General features: G+C 43.0%; 1 protein-coding gene across 1 annotated transcript; it reads left to right on the plus strand.

Annotated features, from left to right (window-relative positions):
• Positions 1-1,742: 1,742 nt before the first annotated feature.
• LOC105898181 (solute carrier family 13 member 5) lies at positions 1,743-7,289 on the plus strand. The gene is made up of 11 exons (XM_042708799.1): positions 1,743-1,865; positions 2,174-2,310; positions 2,712-3,105; positions 3,161-3,354; positions 3,498-3,620; positions 3,897-4,106; positions 4,428-4,525; positions 5,273-5,388; positions 5,798-5,959; positions 6,262-6,399; positions 6,513-7,289. Exons 1-11 carry the CDS (start codon positions 1,767-1,769, stop codon positions 6,648-6,650), a joined length of 1,809 nt encoding a protein of 602 aa, XP_042564733.1. The 5' UTR covers positions 1,743-1,766; the 3' UTR covers positions 6,651-7,289.
• The last annotated feature ends 1,358 nt before the right edge of the window (positions 7,290-8,647 follow it).

Here is an 8,647-nt window from a genome sequence, read left to right on the forward strand (position 1 = left end):
AACGTATTCAGGAGTTTTCTGCTGAGCTCTTACTTCACAACAACCCAAGGTTGTCTGAGGCAATAAACAGTCCCCTTTATGTAACTTTCCCTCAGAATGGGTATGCTCAGAAGAGAGCCTGGTTCAGCCCTGACATGTGGCAAATTACTGCCTTGGAAATATTCCATCAAGCCTTATAGTGATTAGTGATTGCTCTTTGCCTTGTGGACACACCAGCAGTGAAATTAAAAGATTTATGTCACATGAATGTTTTCATCATCATGGCCATCTATCTATCATTTGTTGTGCAAACATGGCATTATCCTAATTATATCGTGCTGTTGCATGTTGTTTTTATTGTTATTAGGTCAAATATAATGCATGGGGATTTTAAGACTTAATGAAACTTTGATTCACGAGTTGAAGAATGTAGAGAAGCATGAATGTCATAGTCATAAAACTTGCTTAGGTCATAACAGTTTTTTGTCCTCAAAATGACTTTCTACAGTTTATTTTTTAAAACCGTCTCAAAGCCCTCTTGAGTTTAAAAAAAAAAATGTTTTGCTCATTTGTCCACTCTACTGTTGTTCCCACCTTTCCCCTCTTTCTGACTCCTCCTTTTTCTTCCTATGCCCCTTCTTCATCTTCCCTCTGGCTGTTTATCTTCTCATCCGTTTTTCAAACTGTTCACTCTGTTTATTTGTCAGCCCCCCTTGGTTAATGTTTAATTCTGCCAGAGTGCGTTATATATATATACACCAACTTTATCTGCTGCTCTGTCTGACAACAGTGTGGTCGTATCCTCAATTATCCAAACCTTTTCTCCATGTTAATTTAATTTTTCTTGGTGAATTCTTCTTGAGCTAAAGCAATGTTAGGGTGTTTGAAATGGCTGTGGAGCTATCGCAATTACGTGATCATTTTTGTGACACCGCTTCTGATTTTGCCCTTACCGTTGGTCATTGATAGGCCGGTGAGTATGTGAGAACATGCATACCACTTCTTTGAAAAACAAACATTTTAACTGGTTCCACAAGTATGGCAATGTCTTGCAGTAACATGATCAAAAAGGTTTTTATGTGCCTCATATTAAGCTAATTGAAGACCTTTACAAATGAATTAACATGCGTGTGTTAAATTCTGGACTGAGGGATAACATTGCCTTTGTTTATTTCTGGCTAGTTAATTATAATGGAGCATTCTTAAAAATATTAGGGAAGGTTAAGTAAATAATCAGATGTCACAGGAGCACAGCACAAAGGAAAAATAGGCCCAATCTTATTTCTACAGCCTTTTCACCTGACATCTTTTCAAATCCGCTTTTGTTTGTAAGTCACAGTTAGATCTGAACTTTGAATTCAAATGTCTTCTTGTTGACAATTTGAGTATACAAAAATGACTTTGTAAAGCTAGGAGTAAAGAATGGTTAAGATTGATGGCATAACTAATGGCTGATCACATTCTACGTTTGTTCAAATGGAAAGCCACAGTAACTCATATATTTTCACTTGAAATGTACTGGGTGTACTAATAATATCATAAAACCCCGTAATAACAGGCCCGAAGCGGCTCTGTGAAATTCGTTAAAGTGTTTAGCAGTTACATATAGACATGAGCTGTGACATAAAGCACCCTTCATAAATCAAATCACTCGTAATTGACTTGAAATCAAGTTCCTGTGTGGTTTCCCACCGCGGTGTCTTCGAAGTGACATGTGTAAGCGTTGCTTCTGACAGAGTGTGGGATTTGTGTTGCAGGAGGCGAAATGCGGTTTTGCCATCATCCTGATGGCCATATACTGGTGCACAGAGTGCATACCTCTGGCTGTCACTGCCCTGCTTCCCGTCATCCTCTTCCCCCTCATGGGGATCATGGAGTCCTCAGAGGTGAGCTGTCTTCAAGCCCCCGGGCAACACTGTGCCTTCATCTCCGGGGGTCTTCTTCACAACTGATTCATGGACATCATGAATGGGCTTTTAAATCTTACATTTTTTTATCTTCTTTTAACTGTTTTAATCTCCTGTTTTTCCAATCTCCTGTTTTTGTAGGTTCTTTCATCTGCTCATTTGTAAAGAACTTTGAATGACCAATGTGTACCCGTTTTTGCTGCTTCTGATGAGTAGCGTGTGTGTGGCTTGTCTTTAGGTGTGTGTCCAGTATCTGATGAGTAATCGTGTGTGTGGCTTGTCTTTAGGTGTGTGTCCAGTATCTGAAAGACTCCAACATGCTGTTCATCGGGGGTCTGCTGGTGGCCATTGCTGTGGAGAACTGGAACCTTCATAAGCGCATCGCCCTCCGCGTGCTGCTCCTGGTCGGGGTGAAACCAGCCTTGTACGTGGCTGCTATCTTATCTGTCCTAGAGATAGCTCAGGAGGGCCCTTTATTGTTTGTTGGTTCTCGGTGTCCTTTTTACCCTTCTCTCTCTCTGTATCCTGTCCGTCTCCCGGCTTCTCTCCTGTCAAATCGTCTCCTGTCCTGAAATGAGTTCTTTGATTCCTTTTCTTTTCTGTTCTTTTCTTTTCTTTCCCTTTGCTCTCCTCTCCCCTGCTTTTCTCCCTGCTCCTTTCCTTTCCTTTTCAATCCTTTACTTTCCATTCCATTTCATTTGCTGTTCTTTTCTTTATTTCCTCTCCTCTCCTCCTCTTTCCCCTATCCTCTCCTCCTCTTCCCCTATCCTCTCCTCCTCTTCCCTTTCCTTACCTTCTTCTTCTCTTTCCTCTCCTGTCCTGTAGGCTAATGATGGGCTTCATGGGCACCACTGCTTTCCTGTCCATGTGGATCAGTAACACGGCCTCCACAGCCATGATGCTGCCCATTGCTCAAGCCGTGCTGGCTCAGCTCCAGAAAACAGAGGCCGAGGCGGACGAGAAGGAGTTCCAGAGCGGCCGGGCCAACGAGGGCTTTGAGATGGACGAGACAAAGGAGGACAAGGGCATAACCACCGGTAGGTTGTTACTACCAGGTTGGTGTGTTTTTGGGATGTCTATAGGTGCTCAGTCTGATTTTTTGTACAGCCCTGAAAACAGGTCGCAGTTATCACTGGCCCGTCAGTCATCTTCTCCTTTAAGAAAAGAGAAGGATATGCTGATGAAGTGTGTTGGAAAAACTTTATTCTTCCTCAGATCGAACTGATAACTGACTCTTCACAGTGACTGGGTGTGTTAGAGGTAACTAATCTCAGGCTGATTTGACTTCAGAGAAAGTCGCAGAAGACGGATACACCCGTGCTGACGAGAGGCGCCTAAGACGCGAGAAGTACTACACCAACCTGTCAAAGGGAATGAGCCTGTGTGTGTGCTACTCGGCTAGCATCGGGGGCACTGCCACCCTCACTGGCACCACTCCCAACCTCATCCTCAAGGGACAGATGGATGAGTGAGATTCATTTATGTGTTCTGCCAAAAATATGCCACGACTTGTCAGAATACCTCTGTGCTTTTTTTTCGACTAAAATCTCTCTCTCTCTCTCTCTCTCTCTCTCTCTCTCTCTCTCTCCCTCCCTCTCTCTCTTGCTGAAGACTGTTTCCAGCCAATGGCGGTGTTATCAACTTTGCCACCTGGTTTGGCTTCTGCTTTCCCAATATGGTCTTGATGCTGGTGATCTCCTGGCTTTGGCTTCAGTTCATGTACCTGGGATTCAAGTATGTAGTTGAATGTCAATGGCTGGATTGACTTTTCACAAGAAAGAACAACAAGCTTAATCCACCTCTTTAGATTGACTAGAGATAGTGAGGAAATAGCTTGATTGCTTGAGTGCCTAGAATAACACAAACCCAAGATGTTTAGGATGTCTGGATGTTTACTGCCACACATTTAATCGCACTACTTAAAAATCCTGTCACAGACATAAAGTGTAACCAGCACCTGTTATGTTTGATCCTTAATTGGTTGGTACTGCACATTGTATGACTCCTCAGCCTCAAGAAATCATTTGGATGTGGATCCAAATCTGAAGGAGACAGGGCGGCGTACCAGGTGATTAAGGATGAATACAAGAAGCTTGGCAATATGACCTATGCGGAGGGCAATGTGCTGCTGGTGTTTGTGCTGCTGGTGCTGCTCTGGTTCACCCGAGAGCCAGGCTTCATGCCTGGTTGGGCTACGGTGCTCTTCAACCAAGAAAAGGAGTAAGTGACCCTCCACCCCACCCCCAAACACCATTTAATCATGAAAGTGAATAATACAAATTAGTGTTTCAAAATCATGCAATGTTTTTGAAATACTGCGTGTTGCTATAGTCGTCATCAAATCCATCACATTTCATAAAACAATAACTTTGTTTTATAAGTGTCTCTTATCCATGAAATAACTCCCATCTTATGGATATTCAGAAGTCATATCAGTATTCTAATCAATCACAAGCTGCGAGGATCATGTACTCACCTCATTCCTATGTCGCTCATGCATGGGGTGTTTAAGTGTTAATGACCCGGTGTCTTGTGTTTCAGGTATGTCACCGATGGCACTGTCGCCATTTTCATGTCCACGCTCTTCTTTGTCCTTCCCTCACAGTTGCCAAGGTGCTTCTGTGTCGGGGGCAGGTCAGGTGATATGAATGGTATGATGACTTTGAGAACTCACTTGTTCACAGTACCAATGATTTCCCCGAAGACTTCTGAGACTTTGTTGACCAAAAGTGTCCCTGAGTGCTTTATTTTACAAAATGTATCCAGTGCTTGGATAGATACTCTCAAGGAAGTCTTCAAACTCTCTCTGTCTCATATTTATAAGCTCATATTCAATTCACTTTATCATATTGACAAGTGCTCTGTTTACCAAACAAAGGCTACCTGTTAGGATTACTTACATTTGAGAAATAGCTTTGACCTGGAGGGATGTCACCAGGATTCATTTGAAGGACACCACTTAACTCAGCTTGAATTACATGGGAGCATTTCTCCTCTCATTTATTTGTTTACTGGACAATCATTGCTTAGAAACTACAGTCTTCTGGTACATTTCATTACTTTGTAGCAATCAGGTTGCATTTTATAGACACATAACTTTATTTTGTATATGAGAATGTTTTTGGGTTACGATTATGATTCATTATCCCAGGGTGTTTGGCCGTTGTCCTTGATTGTCACTCACCTTAACCGCTGACCTACATGACTGATCGAATCATGTTGTGAACCTCTGAACTGTAATGCACCGCATGAAACAAGCCAGAGAACTGCTCTGTGAAACGGCTGATTGGAATGCTGTACATGACGGATGGGATCATTCTGAAGTCCCCCCGAACAGTCCTCTCACCACTAAAGATAATGATGACAGATTGTGATTTATCATGTAGGAGAAAGCAAGAAGGCCCCACCAGCTCTGCTGAACTGGGAGGTGGTCCATGAGAAGATGCCCTGGAACATCCTCCTACTGCTGGGAGGGGGCTTTGCTCTGGCCCGCGGCAGTGAGGTATACCCCTTCTCTCCTAATGAGGCAGTGTAATACTGCAGGGCCAATACAATACTACTGCTGCAGTGTAATTTTAAATTGCCTGTTAGCCAATTGCCAGAGCTGGAGTGGTACATTTTAAATAGATTCCAGCCTAAAGACACATGACTCTCCCAAGTTTTTTTTTTTTTAAACGTAGTTTGAGTTTCATGTCTGTCTATACCATTTGTGACTGTTACATACTTGAGGTAAATGATTTACATTGAGTTATATATTAGTTAAAACACAATCAGATAAGTCTCTATGTTCTGTCTTATGAGGACATTCTCGAAAAGTTTATTATGCACCATTATCTCAACTGCATCTGCAACATTGCATTTTGTTATGAACCCTACTGAATATGGACATCCCGTGATGCTTCTCCACACAGACATCTGGACTGTCTCTGTGGCTCGGACAAACCCTGGAGCCCCTGAAGAACGTTCCAGATTTTGCTATTGCCTTCCTGATCTGCATGCTCATCGCCACCTTCACTGAGTGCTCCAGCAACACCGCCACCACCACTCTCTTCCTGCCCATACTGGCCTCAATGGTAAGAGGATATGGACCAGAGGCTCTGAGAGCTGATGAAGCACTATAGTGAGAAAGGCCTGACTTTAGCAGAAATCAGTAGAAAACCGAGGACTCTCAGCTAGACATTGTGATAATTATGAAACGTCAGGGTTAACCGTTAAATGAGAATATGTCATAGTGCTCATAAACCCTCTCCACTCCTTAGTGAACTTAATGAAGGTCCTTAATGTTCCCATCAAGTTGCTATCCTATAATAACAATAGATGATAATAAGCATGATAGTTATAGTTATATTTGCTATGATGTGCTGTCCATCCTTAGGCTGTTGCCATCAAGTTGCACCCGCTGTACGTCATGTTGCCCAGCACCATCTGCGCCTCCCTGGCCTTCATGCTGCCAGTGGCTACCCCACCCAATGCTATTGCTTTCTCATACGGGAACCTCAAAGTCATAGACATGGTAAAGCATCTGAACTGCTTCTCTGGATCTATAATTCAATTAGAAGAGCACCCACATGCTTTGCTTTTTGTAACTTGTGATTGTATGTTGTGCTGTTCTTCACCTACCTACAGGCAAAGGCTGGGATTGTGCTGAACCTCTTGGGTGTCTTGTGCGTCCAATTTGCCCTGAACACTTGGGGTGTGGCGATGTTCCAGTTGAAAGAATTTCCAACGTGGGCCAACACCAACTCAACCACATCACAGCCCTGATGCTCTGCTGTGCTCTGCTGCCCCTAGTGGAGAAGAGGGGGAGGACGGCATGAGAGATGCGAAGCTACACGCTCAATGTACAATGAGACTTGTGAACCGTTGGCTTCGGTTAAGCCTGAGGGGCCCCTGCACTCTGGACCCATAAACCCGTCTGCAGAGCTGCTCCCATAGGTGCTGTGCTCAACTTGTGCTAATTCATCTGTGCTCTGAAAAGGGAACCTTTGCCCTCGGCTTCATCTCTGGACTTTCCATATGTATTGTATATGTTATATGTTACTAGGTGGAAAGGGAAACTTTAAAAAGCAGTTAGGTTGTAGCAGTTCGCCAGTCTGACTGCATCTGCCCTGTCACAGTGTTAAATTCTTTTTTAGTCAATCAGTTCTTTACTGCAAAATTGTGGAGAAAGTATTTGATCCATTTTTGGATCCCAAAACACAGCAAAGTGGTTTGTTTCAGTTGGCTATCCAATATGCCATACATTCAACATGTGGACAGCACAGATACCACTGGCAAAGGTCTGCTTAATAAATGACATTTGACGTATATCTCTGCACTTTTCTCCTGTCTTAGAAAAAAAAAACTTTTTTGATTCGTGCTCATCAACATTTGTCTATCATTTGATGTTGTACTGTCCAAAACTGTCCAAAACTGTCCAAAGTGCACTGTAACGGTGTTCACAGTTGCATGTGAAGTATTGATAAATGCCCCTTGTTCTTCTTTAGTTTGCATCATAATACACGACTGTTTGTCATTCTCCTATGTGACTAGTTAATGACAGGCTTCAATCCCCATGTCCACCGCGGGATTACAAAGATATGTACTCCCGTCGTTTTGGATTGACCCAAGTAACCAGAAGGCAAATCCTTTCAAAGAGGTCAGCATATACCAAATTGTACCAAACTGTAAGTGAGGGAAAACAATAAACTGGGATCAACATTGGTTCTCCATGCAGATATAGTGGTCACCATGGTGACAGTCTGGCCAGGAAACCCAGCTCTTAGCAGGCAGCAGAGCCCTGGGTCATTAGAGTGTCCACCAGATCTGTCTCCTGACAGTAACATGTCATCTCATGCTTAACTGGGTTCAGGTAGTGTATGTGAGTGAGAATCTGGCATTCGCAGTGTACCCCTGCCCTTATCAGAGGGTGTGTTGACGCTCTGACCTGCAGCATTGTTTACAGGTAAGGCAAGATTTTCACAGTCTCTCAGAGACCGATAAGAAAGAGAACTATACTGTAATTGTCTAAATACTGTACCCTCGAGTGGTAGCAGGTTTCACACAGGTATCCGAAGGGATGTGCATTCTTCTCAGTGTCTCTAATCTGATTCATGTGGCATTTCGGACAGCTGTGCGTTTCAGAACTGACAACAGAAGAGGACATGTCGGCTTTGAATGCAGCACCTCTGGTGAAATTAACATAATAGTCTATTAATATTTCCAGTAGTTATCGCCAAAAAATTTGACCAACATATGGCAAATAGCCCTAAACAGGCACCTGCTGGAAATGGGTTGAGTTGTGCGGCTGAGCATGTTTAAATGGGAGTTTAAGGCCCATAGAGTGGGCTATAAATCACTGCACCTCATTAAAAACTTTAAACTACAAGGTCATAAATCATCAGTACGGCTTAAGATGAGGATCACACACATTCCAGTCAGCGTAATGGTGATGAGCATTTACATGGTGTAGTGATTTTGGCTTTGTGGTACTTGAGGAAAGGCTCGATGGTGGTCAAAGTGTGTTTGGCAGGTGTTCTCTGGTATGTCCACCTGTGCATGTGTGATTCGTGCACTTTAATGAATAACATTCAATAACTCCGTGCATGTGTGATTCGTGCACTTTAATGAATAACATTCAATAACTCTGTGCATTAAAACTTGCAGAACACAGTAATCAAAGAAACAGCAACGACAACTGCCATTCTTGTTACTTGGACAGCAGGGAAATGAAGGAAGGACAGTGTTGTTATTTGTGAGTTAACAGAGCTTTTGTTGATCAG

The sequence above is a fragment of the Clupea harengus genome, chromosome 9 (genome assembly GCF_900700415.2).
Source record: "Clupea harengus chromosome 9, Ch_v2.0.2, whole genome shotgun sequence".
Taxonomy (NCBI): domain Eukaryota; kingdom Metazoa; phylum Chordata; class Actinopteri; order Clupeiformes; family Clupeidae; genus Clupea; species Clupea harengus.

Coding starts and splice junctions, on each gene's coding strand:
- LOC105898181 (XM_042708799.1), top strand. CDS start 1,767: ATGGCCATATACTGGTGCACAGAGTGCATACCTCTGGCTGTCACTGCC. Junction 1,866..2,173: donor GGATCATGGAGTCCTCAGAG/GTGAGCTGTCTT, acceptor GCTTGTCTTTAG/GTGTGTGTCCAGTATCTGAA. Junction 3,355..3,497: donor CTCAAGGGACAGATGGATGA/GTGAGATTCATT, acceptor CTCTTGCTGAAG/ACTGTTTCCAGCCAATGGCG.